The following is a 15446-nucleotide window of genomic DNA, read 5'->3' on the forward strand; positions in this document are numbered from 1 at the left end:
TTTAGCTTTTAATTAATAAGTGCAAGCTGCAGGACACATCTCCAGCAGAAAACAAGAACCCGGCAAGAAACGCTCCAACAGCTCCTCAGAGGAACGGAATTGGGAACAGAATGAGGGGTGAAACACCGGTGTGGTGCTGGGAACACCGCGGCACGGCCACGGTCTCGCCGTTCCCCCCGTGTCTGCGCCTTGGCGCGGCAGCGATCCATTAAAGCCAGAAAAGCCTTGCGAAACCCAAACCCCGCCACTTCGGGCCGGCACGGGGCTGCGAACCCTCCACGCACCGACACCACAGCGGCCCGGGGATGGCAGCGAGCGGACACCGAGCGCTCCCCCGGGTCTCACCGACCACACCAGAGCCAGGGCCGCGCTCCCGCGGGGACGACACCGCAGGAGGGATCCCCGCCCGGCCCGGGGGCACCGCCGACCGCCCCAACCCGCCCCGGGCTCCGGCCCCGACCCACCACCCGACCCCGCGCACTTACCGGGCCGGGCCGGGCCGGGCCCTGCGCCGCGGGGCCGCCGCCGCCGCCGCCGCCACCACCCCGGGCCGGGCCGGGCCTGGGCCAGCGCGGGCCGCCCGGGCGGGGCGGCGGAGACGGCGGGCGGACGGGGGGACAGGATGGGGGGGGAAGGGGCGGCCGGAACGGGGAAAAAAGGGGAAAGAAAGAGGAGAGGGGGAAAAAAAAAAAAAAAAAAAAAAAAAGGGGGGGGGGGGGGGAGGAAAGAAGCGGGCGGGCCCCTCCCCCGGCGGGCGTGTGCGCGCTGCGTCACTGCTCCGTGCGCGTTGCGTCACCAGAGCGCGCCCGTTGTCGTAGCAACCGGCTGGACGCGGCACCCGGGGAAGGCGGGCGGGGCGCGGCAGCGCCCCCTGGCGTGGCGGAGGGCGCGGCGGGGAGCGGAGGCGTTCCCGCCATCCGGGGCTCAGGCCCCACCCGCGGCCCCGCCCCCCCGGCGCTGCCTCTCCCCTGGGGATCCCCGATCCCGGGGTCCCGCACCGGCCCTGGGGAGCCCCGTCTGACAGAACCGCACAATGCCAGGGGGTGGAAGGGACCTCGGAAGCTCATCCAGTCCAACACCCCGCCGGAGCAGGAGCACCCAGATGAGGTTACACAGGAACCAGGCGGGTTGGAATGTCTGCAGAGAAGGAGACTCCACAACCTCCCTGGGCAGCCTGGGCCACCATGAAAAAGTTTCTTCTCATATTTAAGCGGAACCTCCTGTGTTCCACTTTGCACCCACTGCCCCATGTCCTGTCACTGGCTGTCACCCAGAAGAGCCTGGCTCCGTCCTCCTGACACTCCCCCTTTCCATATTGATCCCCATGAATGAGTCACCCCTCAGTCTCCTCTTCTCCAGCTCAGAGCCCCAGCTCCCTCAGCCTTTCCTCACACGGGAGATGCTCCACTCCCTGCAGCATCTTGGTGGCTGCGCTGGGCTCTCTCAACAGTTCCCTGTCCTTCTGGACCTGAGGGGCCCACACCGCCCCGGGCTTCCCCATCTCCAGGGGTCCCGCACTGCTACGTGGTGGTGCCCCCGCAGCCCCTGTCGCCCCGGGGGGGCAATGTCATGTGCGGGCACCGCTGTCATCTGCCTGCGTGCCCACTCCGAGGTGTCTTCCCTTGGCCAAAGCAAGTTGTCCAGGACCGAGACCACATCTGGAATATTGTGTCCAGTTCTGGGCCCCTCAGTTCAAGGACAGGGAACTGTTGAGAGAGCCCAGCGCAGCCACGAAGATGCTGCAGGGAGTGGAGCATCTCCCGTGTGAGGAAAGGCTGAGGAGCTGGGGCTCTGAGCTGGAGAAGAGGAGACTGAGGGCTGACTCATTCATGGGGATCAATATGGAAAGGGGGAGTGTCAGGAGGATGGAGCCAGGCTCTTCTGGGTGACAACCAGGGACAGGACAAGGGGCAATGGGTGTAAACTGGAACACGGGAGGTTTTGCTTGAATATGAGAAGAAACTTCTTCATGTGAGGGTGCCAGAGCCTGGCCCAGGCTGCCCAGGGAGGTTGTGGAGTCTCCTTCTCTGCAGACATTCCAACCCGCCTGGTTCCTGTGTAACCTCATCTGGGTGTTCCTGCTCCGGCGGGGGGTTGGACTGGATGAGCTTCCGAGGTCCCTTCCACCCCCTGACATTCTGTGGTTCTGTGAGCCCCAGTCCCCGGGCAGCCTCTACCGAGTGGGGGCACCATCCACCCGTGTCCACCTTAACCCTGCTGCCCCGTGCCCGGCAGATGCTCCGGCGGGATCACAGGGGCGTTTATCTTGCCCGAGATCAGCCAATATTTGTGGCCACGTCAGGAGAACGAGCCCGTCCTCACTCTGCTCCCGCGGAGTCCAGTGCTGCCGTCCCGCCGCCACCACACTCTGCTCTCCCAGCCCCGGCGCTGCTGTCCCGGTTTGACTTTGGCTTATCGGGCTGTCGGAGGAACGCTATTTGCTTGAGACCCCCAGGCTGTCACCTTCCGGCACCGGAGATGACAGCCACGGTGGCTTTCCTGCTCCTGAGCCTTCTGAGGATGGCGGCTCCCAAGGGTGTGTGGTGCCCAGCCTGCGGGCTGGCCGCCCTGGCCCCCACCGTGCAGCGGGACGTCCTCATCGCGCTGGCCAAGCAGAGCATCCTCTCCAAGCTCCATTTGCCGGACAAGCCCAACATCACGCAGCCCACGTCCAGACGGGCCCTGCTGACCGCCCTCCGCAGGCTGCGCGCGCAGCGCACGGACACGGCCGCCCCGACGGGGATGCCCCGTGATGGCGGCGTCCTACATCCTGGGGCGGGCGTGCAGGAATATGAGATCTTGAGCTTTGCTGAGTCAGGTCGGTACAGACCCCGCATCCCATGGGCACGTTGGGTTGGGCCTTGAGGTGGGGGGCACAGGGGGAAGGTGGGGAGAGGTTTCCTCCACTGCACAGGCATTTCTAAAGCTCTGCACGGGGGCATCACGCTCCTGCGAGCAATGCCAGGCTACGCGCCAGGTTGGAAGGACTAGCAACGAGAGGCTCCATATCCAGAACGTTTGCATCCACATCCCGATCTTACCTCAACCAGCCACCCCTCGCCACGGGCAGGGAAAACACCACCGAGGCTCTTGGGCCCCTCTCATTTCCATGTGGGACATGTTGGGGCAAGGGGGTGGGCGCAGGAGCAAAGACGAACTGCTGCGATACATGAATTTTGTTGTCCATTTATTTCTGTTGAACCCTTCCCATTTGTGTTAGGGGTGGAGGGGTCAGATAGCCATGTTTTGCAAAGCGTGTTTTTAAGCCTAGATTCCCCTTAGCTCGCAGTGTTTGGACTTAGGCCTCCAAAGCCCATCTGCTTCCCACACTCAGCAGTGTCTCTGCTTCCTACACAAAGCCGTGGGCTGCCACATTTTCCTCCAGAATCAGCTGCATTCCTGGGGCGACAGGGCTCTCCAAGGCGTGCTCAGGGGTCCTGACAGGTGCCACTGGAAAAACAGTGTCCTGTACCCCTCACTTCTCCCAGGTAAATGCAGCCTTCTTTGGAAAGAAGCAGAATCGCTGCTCCGCCCTGCAGAGCATCCTTGTGCACTGTCGCTTTGCCCAGCCCAAACTGCTGCTTGGTGAGGTTTGAGGGCCATACACACAATCACAGAATCCCAGAATGTCAGGGATTGGAAGGGACCTCGAAAGCTCATCCAGTCCAACCCCCCGCCGGAGCAGGAACACCCAGATGAGGTTACACAGGAACCAGGCGGGTTGGAATGTCTGCAGAGAAGGAGACTCCACAACCTCCCTGGGCAGCCTGGGCCAGGCTCTGGCACCCTCACATGAAGAAGTTTCTTCTCATATTTAAGTGGAACCTCTTGTGTTCCAGTTTGCACCCATTGCCCCTTGTCCTGTCACTGGTTGTCACCAAGAAGAGCCTGGCTCCATCCTCCTGACACTCCCCCTTTCCATATTTATAACCATTAATGAGGTCAACCCTCAGTCTCCTCCAAGCTCAAGAGCCCCAGCTCCCTCAGCCTTTCCTCGTCAGGGAGATGCTCCACTCCATCATCTCCGTGGCTCTGCGCTGGACTCTTTCAATCAGTTCCCTGTCCTTCTTGGTTTGCATGGCTGCTGTGGGTTAGCGAGGACTTGCCATGTCCTTGAAGACCTCTGGGAACAATGCTTCTCCGCAGTACATTGTGTTCCCCTACATGAGGACAATAGGGAGCTGTCTCCTGGCTCAGTGGAGCGTCTGCTGGAAGCAGAAGAGCTGGCGTGAGCCACGGGGCTGAGCTCAGGCTGCCGCCTCGCCATGCTGTGCCAGACCACAGCGTTGTGTCCTCGCGGGCAGAGCTGTGCCGAGGAGCCCAGCGCTGCTCTCCTGGTCCCCAGCAGCCTTTCCTTGGCGAGGGGGAGAGGCAGCTCTGCAGCCTCAGCAGCAGCAAGGGTGGGACATGCTGGAGCAACATCAGGCGATGTAGCAGAGGTAGTCCTGGAGGTGCAAACCAGCGTGACTGCCTTAAATACAAGGCTGGTTTACACAGCCAGATAACGTGCTCCAGAATCCTGCAGCAGCCTCACTGGCAAGGCGGATGGAGGCGGAACCAAGCCAGGTTGCTGTGTTCAGCATCGGGCCAGGTTGCTGCGTTCAGCATTGGGCCAGATGCTGCCACTTTAGAGCAGCATAAGGAGGAGCAGCAGCAGTGCAGGGAGGTGGCAGCACCTCAGCACTTGCACGTGCTGTGCCCTGCTCCCTGGTTTTGACATACCTCCCATCTGCCCCTTCTTGGTGGCCCTCGGCTGGGGGAGCCCCGTCCTCCTCCCTTCAGCTCCTGACTCTGCTTTCGGTTCTGTGCGCAGGCTCCTTCACCTCCCGCAGCGTCCGCCTGCATTTCCGCTTCACTCGGGAGCTGGCTGGGAGCACGGAGATCCTCCAAGCCACCCTCTACCTGTTCTGGGCGGCCCGCGGCCCCGGGACGCGCCCTGTCACCGTCAGACTTTTGCAGTCAGACCCGATGGGGCTCAACGTGACGGTGGCCAGCGAGACACAGCTGGAGGTGCCGAGGGCTGGCTGGGCCACGCTGGACGTGGGCCGAGCTGTCCAGAGCCTCTTTGGCCAGGGGAGCCAGAGGCTCACGGTGGAGCTGGAGATGCTGGAGGACTGGGGGGCTCCCCTCCTGGCTGGCCACAGTGATTCCCACTGGCCATTTGTGGCAGCCCGGGCCCGGGACAGGACGCCCCACCGAGTCCAGCGGCGCGGCATCGATTGTGGCGCGGACTCCCGGATGTGCTGCCGCAAGGAATTCTTCGTGGACTTCAAGGAGATCGGCTGGGAGGACTGGATCATCCAGCCAGAGGGATATCACATGAACTACTGCGCGGGACTCTGCCCCCTGCACATGGCCAGCATCCCTGGCCTCGCCGCCTCCTTCCACACAGCTGTCCTCAACCTCATCAAAGCCAACAACGCAGACGCGGCCGTGGACTCCTGCTGTGTGCCCACGCAGCGTCGCCCCCTCTCTCTGCTCTACTATGACCGGGACAGCAACATCGTCAAGACCGACATCCCCGACATGATTGTCGATGCCTGCGGTTGTACCTGACCGGCTCCCCTCCTCCCGGCCCCGCTCTGGCAGTGCGAGACCCGGCGAGAGATGGGAACCCTGCCGAGGTGTTTTCTCCTCCTGAGGATGAAGTATCAAGGGTGATGCTGACTCTGCAAGTCCTCTCCTCCCTCACCTCCCACATGGCTCTTTTCCCCCTTCAGATCTGCCCATGGATTCCTCTCTGCTCATGAGCCACAGGCTCTGGGGCCCGTTCTTGATGGACACCAGACCCTCTACCTGCAGAGCACGACTTCCTGGGCAGCTCTGGGCAGCACCAGCTCATCCGGCTGCTGGTCCCAGGCCAAGGCCGTGGTGCAGCCGTCAGGTCTGCGACAGGAACGTGTGCTCTTCAGGTAACGGGTTCCAGCAGCGGCCACCTCAGGGTGCTGGGGAGACAGAAGCTGAAAAGATGCTGGGGGTTGGGGATGTATCGTGGTTGAACCCGAGCGGGCAATACAACCACGATAGCTGCTCACTCACCCCCTCCTACACCCCCCCCAATAGGGGAGAGAATCAAAAGGGAAGGGAGAAACTTGGACTGAGATAAACACAGTTTAATAAAATAACAAAATACTAATACACTGCTAGTAAATATATATATAGTAGAAATAAAAGATACTCAAGGCAATTCCTTACGAACTCTGTCCACAACTGAGCAGCCAGTCCCAGGAAACAGCACCTGGTCCCAAAGCCGATCCCAGAGAGAGAAAAGAGAGGAAAAAGGCAGAAAGGCTCAGAGGCCTCTGCAAAATGGCAAAAGACCAGATTAAACGTCCCGACTGAACTTCCCAGCTACCCCTAGAGACAGAGAGAAGAACCAGAGAGATCAGAAGAAGAACCAACTGGAAGGCTCTGACATTCTTAAGTAATTAGCATGATGCTAATGGGCTGGACTACTCTGATTGCTCGGTCTGGGTGTCAGTCCAGCTCTGTCCATCCATCCCCCTTCCTCGCTGCCTCCCACCTGTGGGCAGAGCTCAGAGTGTCCTTGGCTCTCAGAGCAGAGCAATTCAAACCATCAACTCTGTGCTGGGCTGTTATCTGCTTGTTCTCAAACTGAGTCCAAATAATGGGGGTGCTAGCTAGGAAAAAGGCTAGGAAAAAGAAAGGTTTGTAACTGCACGAAGAAAATTAACCCATTTTCAGTCAAACCAGCACACCGTGTTGCGTGTGTCGTGGGGCAGGTTCTCCCACGCAGCCCCGCTGGACCTGCATCTCCCATCAGGTCACAGCAGCCGCTGCGCTGAGATCCAGGCCCTGGTGCCTCCAGGGCTCAGACCCGAAGTGTTCCCGCTGACCCAGCTGCTGCACAAGCAGGGTGGAAGACTTGGGAATCAATACTGTCTGGGACCCAAGGCCACTTGCGCAAATGCGAAGCCGGTTTTGTGTTTGTTGTTTGTTTTTTTTTTTTTTTTTCTTTTTTTTCCAACACCTCTTTTCGCCGCCTGTGTTTATCGAACAAACAGCTTTCCTGGGGCCAGTGCTGAGCTCTCTAGGCTGCAGCAGGCATTGGCAGAAGAGGGCCAAACCTATGAGCTGTCACCGTGTTGCCTTCTGTCGCCTGGGCTGTGGTACGGACAGTCCGAGCCTCCCCGGGCAGCTGCATCCGAATGGACATGAAGGTCCTGCTGATTTGGGGTGCTCCCTCAAGAGGGGTTGAAGTCTCTGAGGCCCCTCCCTGTCCCTGGCAGCTTGAGGTGAGGGCAGAACACATTGTCCTGGGGGTTTACCAACCACCTGAAAACATGCCCTCCCCGGTGTCTTCAGATCAGACGTTCCCCGGCCGAGCAGGGTCCAGGGTCCCGCAGCACAGGTTCTCCTCTCCCACGCAGACAGCGCTGACCCGGCGCTCGGGCCGTGCCCTTGGGCTGTGCCAGATCTGACACGGGAAGGAACACAGGGCTCCGCGAGGTGCTGTCCCCTCGGCCGCCGCTCTGGGCGGGCACGGGGATGCGCACCTGCTGCCGGTGGCTCCTGGAAGGACCCGCTGCCAGTATCAACAGACCCTGAAACAAAGGTCCAAGTGCGCTGCGCCAGGGTGTCCCTTGGCAGGGCCTGGCGCTCAGGGGAGGGGTGGGAATTCCTGAAAGCCTCTGCTGTTGCCTTGAAAAGGGTTAATTTTTAATTTTCAGCCTGACGGGCAGTTTTATAGAATCATAGAATAATTTCGGTTGGAAGAGACCCTCAGGATCATTGAGTCCAACCATAACCTCACCCAACTCCAGCACTAAACCATGTCCCTCAGAACCTCGTCTAAACGCCTTTTAAACCCCTCCAGGGATGGCAACTTCACCACTGCCCTGGGCAGCCTGTTCCAATGCCTGACAGCCCTTTCCATTAAGAATTTTTTCCTAATATCCGATCTAGATCTCCCCTGGCGCAACTTGAGGCCGTTTCCTCTGGTCCTGGCGCTTGTTCCTGGGGAGCAGAGCCCGACCCCCCCTGGCTCCAAGCTCCTTTCAGGCAGGTCAGAGATCAGAAGGTCTCCCCTCAGCTCCTGTTCTCCAGCTGAACCCCCAGCTCCCTCAGCCGCTCCCATCACACTGGTGCTCCAGCCCCTCACCAGCTTCGTCGCCCTCGTTTCGAGCCAGCAGCCCCTGGCTCGGAGGCGCACGGTGACCTGCGCTGGGCACCTTTGGCTGGGCTGCTGCGAGGTGCCGTTCCCGGGGCCCGTCCCTCACCACCGGCCCCGCTGAACTCCCCCGGGAGGAGCTCGCAGGACCGGCCCCCGCGGCGGAGCTGGGCGGCCCGGTGGCACCTGTGGGCCCCGTGGCGGTTTGTCCCGCAGCGGTTTGTCCCGCAGCGGTTTGTCCCACGGCGGTTTGTCCCGCACCGCCGGGCGGCACCCACGGGCCGCTCGGGAGGGCGCCCCGCACAGGCCGCTCGCTCGCTCCTCATGCCTTGGCCGGCACCGCGGGACGCAGCTCCGGCCCGCGGCAGCGGGCACCGAGCGAAGCGGGGCCGCCGACCTTCTGTCCCTGGCTGCGGGCCCTGGCTTTGTTCCCTTCCCACGGCTGGAGCCCAGCACCTCCAGCCCTTGCCCCGGCCTCCCGCTCCGTGCTGGCCCCTCGGCCGCAGGGGCACGGGCCGCCCGCCTGCCACCGTCCCCGCGGAAGCCGCTGGCGCCGGCCCCGGCACTTGCTGCACCGCCAGCCCCGGGCACTGTTTCCCCAAGCCTGGTGCTGCTCCAGCCCGCGGCTTCCAGCGCTTGCTCCGGGGAAGAGGGGTCTGTGCGGAGGAAGGTTTTCAGTGCTGGAGTCTGGGCTGTGCCATGGGCCCCGGGCGAGGGTCACAGCTGCTTTGGTGGCCATCAGTGGCAGAGCTGCACGGAAATGGGTGTTCTGGCGGGAGCCGTGCTCAGGCGCTGGTGCACGAGCTCTTGGGGGGGCCCTGCTTGACCCAGCCTGTTGGCACCTCTAGGTCAGGTTGTCAGGTGCCACGTTTGCCTCACCGGACACGAGGTCGGAGGCCCAGAAGCCATGTGTGCAGCAAGTGCTGGGCCCGGGGGGTACCCAGGGGAGGTATTTTGGTCCAGCCAGTCCCCAGGCTTTGCTTTCTGGGAACTGCTAAATCAACAACACACTTATGCAATGGGTGCAAGAACCGCTCACAGCTACGCGCTGACCCCTGGCCTAGATCTGGTGGGCCAGAGTGCACGGAGGGCCACGCGGCTGCGGCACGAGGAGCCCGGCAGAGCAGATGCTCTTGCTAAGCTGGAGGTGAAATGGGGGTTCATGGTGGCAGCCGTGGGGTGCTGGCCAGCGCAGAGGCATCCTGGCAGGTTTTAAGGTGTTCATCCCTATGGGGAAACCCTGCTCCCCAGCCTGGAAAGGATGTTGGGTTAGAGAGTAATTCACCCTTTTTGCCACGACTCGTTGCCTCCTTTGTTTCATGCTGTGCCACAGCCCTGATCTTGGCTCTGTGGATCTGGCAGGGATGGATGAATGCAGCACGGCACTGTGCCTCGGTTTCTCTTTCCTGCATGTCTGAAGCTGTGATGTGGCTGCTGGGAGGTGGTGGTGACACAGGGGCTTTAATGACCACCCTGGCCCGGCACCTGGGCCGGTGCCATTCGGTGATGCAGCCTGAGGCTCATTCCAGCACGTGGGGAAAGTGTCAGGCTGAGGGACCTGGTTCCCTTCATGGGTTGAAGGCGGGAGCAGCCCTGTCCTGCGGGGAATTTAACCTGCTCTGAGCGCCAGGAAGGAAACGCTCCGCTTCCAGTATGGGAACATGGCATAAAGGCAGGAAAATTGGCTTGTGGTGCACACGTATGTCCATGAATGGAGCATGTATCCAAATATGTGGAGTGGGGGACTGTTCGCAAGGGAGTGTGCAGATGTGTACGTACCATCGAGCATCTGTGCAAGGGAACATGTGTGCGCTGTGATCATGCACGGTGAACCTGCGTCTGCAAGAAAGTGCCACCTGCTCAGTCCTGCTGGTGCGCGGGCAGCGCTGCCTGTGCAGGGCTCACGAGTCCCGTGGGAGCTGTGCTCCCGGGCCAGCCCGTGCCCACTCCTTCCTCCCTGTTGACATTCCTGGGCTATTCTGGGAGCTGCCAGCAGGCCCAGCCAGCTGAGAACTTTGTCCCTTGCACTCTGGTTGCATCATCTCCGGTGGCTGCTTTTTTCCCAGACAGCCCACTCTGTTTACACGTCACCTCTGCGCTTGGCCACAGGCAGAGGCTCTGTGTGATCAAGACCTTGGAGTCAGTGCTGCATGGCATGGTGGGCACAGGACATACCCCAGGGGCTGGCTGGGCTTCAGGTTCCCACTGCGGTCTGTGGGTTCCCTGCTCTGGCACAAGAGCACTGGGCTTTTCCGCTCCCCCAGTGTGACACTTTGCACCACTTTCAGGAGCTTTCTCCAGGACCCTGTGTGCCCTGCGTGCCCTGCATCTGGGGCTAAGAATCCAAAGGACATCTTCAGGTTGATGTGACACTGGCTGCCACCTCACGAGCCCTCGGTACACGCGAACATCCATTTTAATTTGTGGGGAGGAAGGGGCATGGTATGAACCTTTGCTGGCCATGCCCAGGTCTGTCCTGGCATGAGGGTGGACCAGGCAGTCCAAAGGATGGGCTCAGTCCCTCAAAATCATTGCACGGTAGGAGCGACAAAAGCCCAGAGATGTGAACAGTCCCCAAAGAGCCGCAGGGCTCATCCTGGGAACAGCCTCTGATCCCTGCTGGGTCCTCTGTCAGCAATAAATGACACTGGCCCCACTAGGATGGCTGAGGGGCTGCCCGGGGGGCAATGCCCGGGCTGTGGGGGCAGGTCTGTGGGCTCCACGGGCAGGCAGGTTCATCCAGCAGGCTCCTCCGGGCCCGACGCTCCTCTCCCAGCCAGGATTTCCCCCAGCCCTCCCTTCCTGCTGGTTTTGGACCAGGCAGAGGAGCTCAGTGTCCTGCTGCCCGCACAGGGGTGCCTGGCCAGGACCCGCTGCACCCCGGGCAGATGCCGGGGTGAGCTGCAGGCCAGCAGAGCCCACGCACAAGTGTGTGTGAGCCCCGTGGGCACACACCTCTGCACGTACTACTACTTGTGCTCACCCATATGATGCCCCTCGTGTGCCCCTTCCCGCTCGTGTCCAGCCCCACTCGATGCCCGTGACTGGCTGGGGGGGCGACCCCTACCATGGGGACCTGACGGCCTCGCCCGGAGACCATCTGGAATATTGTGTCCAGTTCTGGGCCCCTCAGTTCCAGAAGGACAGGGAACTGCTGGAGAGAGACCAGCGCAGCCACGAAGATGCTGCAGGGAGTGGAGCATCTCCCGTGTGAGGAAAGGCTGAGGAGCTGGGGCTCTGGAGCTGGAGAAGAGGAGACTGAGGGGTGACTCATTCATGGGGATCAATATGGAAAGGGGGAGTGTCAGGAGGATGGAGCCAGGCTCTTCTGGGTGACAACCAGGGACAGGACAAGGGGCAATGGGTGTAAACTGGAACACGAGAGGTTTTGCTTGAATATGAGAAGAAACTTCTTCATGTGAGGGTGCCAGAGCCTGGCCCAGGCTGCCCAGGGGGGTTGTGGAGTCTCCTTCTCTGCAGACATTCCAACCCGCCTGGTTCCTGTGCAACCTCATCTGGGTGTTCCTGCTCCGGCGGGGGGTTGGACTGGATGAGCTTCCGAGGTCCCTTCCACCCCCTGACATTCTGTGGTTCTGTGATTCTGTGAGGGTGGGCGACAGTGGCCCCCGAGACAGCGGGGCGCCGTCCGCCCCCGCCGCGGGGGGGCTAATCCCGGTAATCCCCCGCCCCGGCCGCGGCCCGACGGGACGGGACGAGACAGGCAGGTGAGCCGGCCAATGGCGGGGGGGTGCCGGGCCCGCCCCCGGCCGCAGGTGCCCAAAGCGGGCGGGCCTGGCCCCGCCACTCCCGGTGCCGGCCCGGTCCGTCCCGTCGGCGCGGATGGCGGCGCGGGGCGCGCGGCCGTGGCTGCTGCTGCTGTGCCCGGCGCTGCTGTGCCCGGCGCTGCTGTGCCCGGCGCTGCTGTGCCCGGCGCTGCTGTGCGCGGCGGCGGAGCCGCGCTGCCCGGCGTGTGCGGCGGGCGCCGAGCGGCGGCTGCTGGAGGAGGCGGCCAAGCGGCAGCTGCTGGACAAGCTGCGGCTCCGCGAGCGGCCGACGCTCGCCCACAACGTGCCCCGCGCCGCCGTGGCCCGCGCCCTGCGGCGGCTGCAGCCGGGCGGCGCCCGCCGGGGCCCCGACGACGACGAGCGGGGCTACGAGATCATCAGCTTCGCGGAGCCAGGTGGGTGCGTGGGCCCGTGGGCAGCCGCGCGTGAGCCCTCTGCTTGCCCACGCAGCCCGCGACGGGGCTGAAGTGACCTCATTAATGTTTATAAGTATGTAAAGGGTGAGTGTCAGGAGGATGGAGCCAGGCTCTTCTCGGTGACAACCAATGACAGGACAAGGGGCAATGGATGCAAACTGGAACACAGGAGTTTCGCCTTAAATATGAGAAGAAGCTTCTTCCCAGTGAGGGTGCCAGAGCCTGGCCCAGGCTGCCCAGGGAGGTTGTGGAGTCTCCTTCTCTGCAGACATTCCAACCCGCCTGGTTCCTGTGTAACCTCATCTGGGTGTTTCTGCTCCAGTGGGGGGATTGGACTGGGTGAGCTTTTGAGGTCCTTTCCAATCCCTAACGTTCTGTGACGTGAGCCAGGCTGCACCCGGTGCCAGCCCATGGGACACCCTGGGCAAGCCCCTGCCGGGCCAGGGCCTCCCTGCCCTGCGCTGGTGGGGACCCAGGAGGATGTGCAGCCCCTGAACCTCGGGGTGCTGCAGCGCTGCTGGGGTTGGGGTCCTGGCCATCTGCCTCCTCGCAGTGGGCTGAGGGTGCCTGGAGCTGTGCAGGCTGTGATTAAATCATTAGTTAATGTAGTTGCTGTGTGCTGATGAGCTCCCAGCACTGCTGAAGCAGGAAGGCGCAGTGTGGGAGAAGGAGAGATGGCCCCTCTTTTGCTCCTGTATTGGCCAATTGGCACCCTACACCTGGAGTGCTGCAATGCCTGTCCCCTTCCCAAAGGATGGGGACAACGCAGGGTGCCCAGGAGTCCCAGTAGCTGCAAGGACTAGCTCAGGGCCAAGGGGGCTGGAAACACTCTCCAGCCTTGCGCTGCGCAGACAAGGGAAAGGGCCAGAAGGGCCAGGTGAGAGCAGGTGCCCCCTGCCCTTTCTGTGCCCGTTCTGCGGGGCAGGGTGGGACAGTCCCCCATTCCAGCACTGCCCCACTCGGGGCGGTGTTCCCAAGGAAGGGAGTGGGACAGACCGAGGGCCCTATGGAGGCAGGAAAGTTTGTAAGTCTTTCCTGACAAGCAGCTGGAAGAGACTGGCCTTGATGTGCAGGGTGGTGGTGCAGCCTCCCCTTCCCGAGGATCCTGCATCATTCACCTCCTCATCCCTTTCTCCCCTCAGAGCTCACGTCTCCCTCTGCCTTGGGGCTGCAGTTCCAGTTCAGCCGTGCACAAGACCAAGACGTTCACATCCTGCGGGCTCAGCTTTGGCTCTACCTCCGAGTTCCCCGAGACCTGGTAGCCAACCTCACCCTGAGAATCTTCCTTGCTGGTGGGGAAGGCGCTTTGGTGGGGGGCAATCGCACGTTGCTGAGCGAGAGGCGACTGAGCGCTAAGGGCAGCGGCTGGCGCGCCTTCCCCCTCATGCCTGCCCTGCAGAGTTTCTTTGGGGGAGAGCGCAGGACCCTGCGGCTCGAACTGGAAAGCCACGGGGACAGGGGTGATATCATGACTATAGTCAACGCCAGCCAGTCCCACCAGCCCTTCCTGGTGGCCGAGGCAAAGGTGCGGGAGCCGGGACACCGCGTGGCCAAGCGCAGCCTCCGCTGCAGCCAGAACTCCAACCTCTGCTGCCGCAAGGACTACTACGTGGATTTCCGCGACATCGGTTGGAATGACTGGATCATTAAGCCCGAGGGCTACCAGATAAACTACTGTGTGGGCCAGTGCCCTCTCCACGTGGCAGGTAGCCCTGGGATGGCCTCTTCTTTCCACACAGCTGTATTCAACCTTGTCAAAGCAAACAACATCCAGGCGTCGGGGCACTCTTGCTGTGTGCCCACGCGACGCCGGCCGCTCTCTGTCCTCTACTTTGATCGCAATAGCAACATTGTCAAGACTGACATCCCTGACATGATTGTTGATGCCTGTGGCTGTAGCTAGGGTTGGGGGGGGCCATGCTGGGTACCCCCCTTCTTTAGGACTGTATCTCTGGGGGGAAGAGCTGGGGAGCTCCTTTGAGCTCCAGTCAGCCCGTGGTGCAATGGACCCCTTTGGAAAGGTTGGGAGGGAGAGGGTCTCATCAGAGGGAGGAGGGGTTGTCTCCAGGGAGCACCTGGAGCAGGGGTCTCTGGGGACATGTGGGACAGAGCCAAGGCCACATCAGCCCGCCCGAGCCTGAGCTGTGGCTTGTTGGTGACTCTGGGCATCCCTGCCTGGACTGGCAGCATCCCTTTGGTCCCAAGCTGATCCCACGTTTCTGGTGGTTGTGTTCCCCTCTGTGAGTGGGGTGAGGGGGCTGCTTTGTTCACATTCAGAGTGTCTGGTGACAGGGTGGGACTCGGCCTCCTTGAGGGCAGAGTGGGACGCGGGGATGGGTCTGCGTCCTCCAAGTGGGAAACGGGAGGACGAGGGGCAGTCCTGCTTTTCTCCCCTGCTGCAACAAATCTTCCCGCGTCAAGTTTGGGCCTGTCATTGGGGACAAGTGGAAGGAGGCAAAAATAACAGGCCTGGAAGATGAGGATGAAGGCTGTGACTTTGTCAGGAGCCCCAAAGCCACAATGACTAGACAAAGGAGGGCACAGAGCTGTGAAGGATGGCCTCACCTCCTGGCCAGGTCCTGCGTGTTGCCCCTTCCATTTCCCTGGGTTTTGTGCTTTTCCTCCCTGCTGCCCACCCCACCAGTCAGGTCTCTTCCAGCCCAGTGCCTCCTTACAAGGAGGTCTGACTCAGACTTTGCCTTTAAGACTATACTAAAGATACAGATTTTTTTTCTGTACCTCTGCTTGTGCAGCCATTACTACTTACACAGTAGTTTCTGCAGCTGTTGGGACTTGCTGGTGCTCCGTCCTGCCCACCCACCTCTGCTGAAGATCCCACTCTGCCTTTGCCTTCCTGATACTCATGTACGCAATGCACCCACACAGCCTGTGCTTTTAATTTATTTTAATACTTCGGTGCGGCTTCCCCAATAAATGGGTGGAAATGCAACATCCAGGCTCTGACTGTTTTTTTTTTTTTTCTTAGCACCACCTGCATGAATGAATGGGGTGGGGGAAATGGTCTCGTTTGGCCAGAAGGTCCTACCTCCCTGGGGGCTGGAGAGGGGTGACCTGTAATGTGACATCAAATAAGCTGTTTACTGGCAGGGCAGG

At 61.4% G+C, this 15446-nt stretch overlaps 3 protein-coding genes across 6 annotated transcripts in view; 2 read left to right on the forward strand and 1 right to left on the reverse strand.

The window, feature by feature from the left end:
• R3HDM2 (R3H domain containing 2) overlaps positions 1-581 on the reverse strand; it is a 31677-nt gene extending 31096 nt beyond the window's left edge. For 2 of the 4 annotated variants that reach the window (XM_065654294.1, XM_065654293.1), the window contains exon 1: positions 486-581. The gene's annotated coding sequence lies outside the window, so the exon portion shown is untranslated. The remainder of the gene's footprint in view (positions 1-485) is intronic. The other 2 variants (XM_065654292.1, XM_065654291.1) reach the window with 1 other exon arrangement.
• A 1897-nt stretch (positions 582-2478) lies between these two features.
• LOC136000606 (inhibin beta C chain-like) lies at positions 2479-5556 on the forward strand. The gene is made up of 2 exons (XM_065654528.1): positions 2479-2818; positions 4814-5556. The coding sequence occupies exons 1-2, from the start codon at positions 2479-2481 to the stop codon at positions 5554-5556; spliced, it is 1083 nt and encodes a 360-aa protein (XP_065510600.1).
• A 3593-nt stretch (positions 5557-9149) lies between these two features.
• On the forward strand, positions 9150-14355 carry LOC136000416 (inhibin beta C chain-like). Its single transcript, XM_065654196.1, has 4 exons — positions 9150-9310; positions 11740-11856; positions 11905-12311; positions 13475-14355. The coding sequence occupies exons 1-4, from the start codon at positions 9150-9152 to the stop codon at positions 14233-14235; spliced, it is 1446 nt and encodes a 481-aa protein (XP_065510268.1). The 3' UTR covers positions 14236-14355.
• Positions 14356-15446: the final 1091 nt, after the last annotated feature.

Source organism: Caloenas nicobarica, chromosome 33 (genome assembly GCF_036013445.1).
Source record: "Caloenas nicobarica isolate bCalNic1 chromosome 33, bCalNic1.hap1, whole genome shotgun sequence".
In the NCBI taxonomy this organism is placed as follows: Eukaryota; Metazoa; Chordata; class Aves; order Columbiformes; family Columbidae; genus Caloenas; species Caloenas nicobarica.

What these genes read in the sequence shown, in the direction of transcription:
- LOC136000606 (XM_065654528.1), top strand. Translation starts at nt 2,479, where the DNA reads ATGACAGCCACGGTGGCTTTCCTGCTCCTGAGCCTTCTGAGGATGGCG. An exon ending in CTTGAGCTTTGCTGAGTCAG is followed by an intron (nt 2,819 to 4,813) that starts GTCGGTACAGAC and finishes TTCTGTGCGCAG; the next exon opens with GCTCCTTCACCTCCCGCAGC.
- LOC136000416 (XM_065654196.1), top strand. Translation starts at nt 9,150, where the DNA reads ATGGGTGCAAGAACCGCTCACAGCTACGCGCTGACCCCTGGCCTAGAT. An exon ending in GGACGGGACGAGACAGGCAG is followed by an intron (nt 11,857 to 11,904) that starts GTGAGCCGGCCA and finishes CCCCGGCCGCAG; the next exon opens with GTGCCCAAAGCGGGCGGGCC. An exon ending in CATCAGCTTCGCGGAGCCAG is followed by an intron (nt 12,312 to 13,474) that starts GTGGGTGCGTGG and finishes TTCTCCCCTCAG; the next exon opens with AGCTCACGTCTCCCTCTGCC.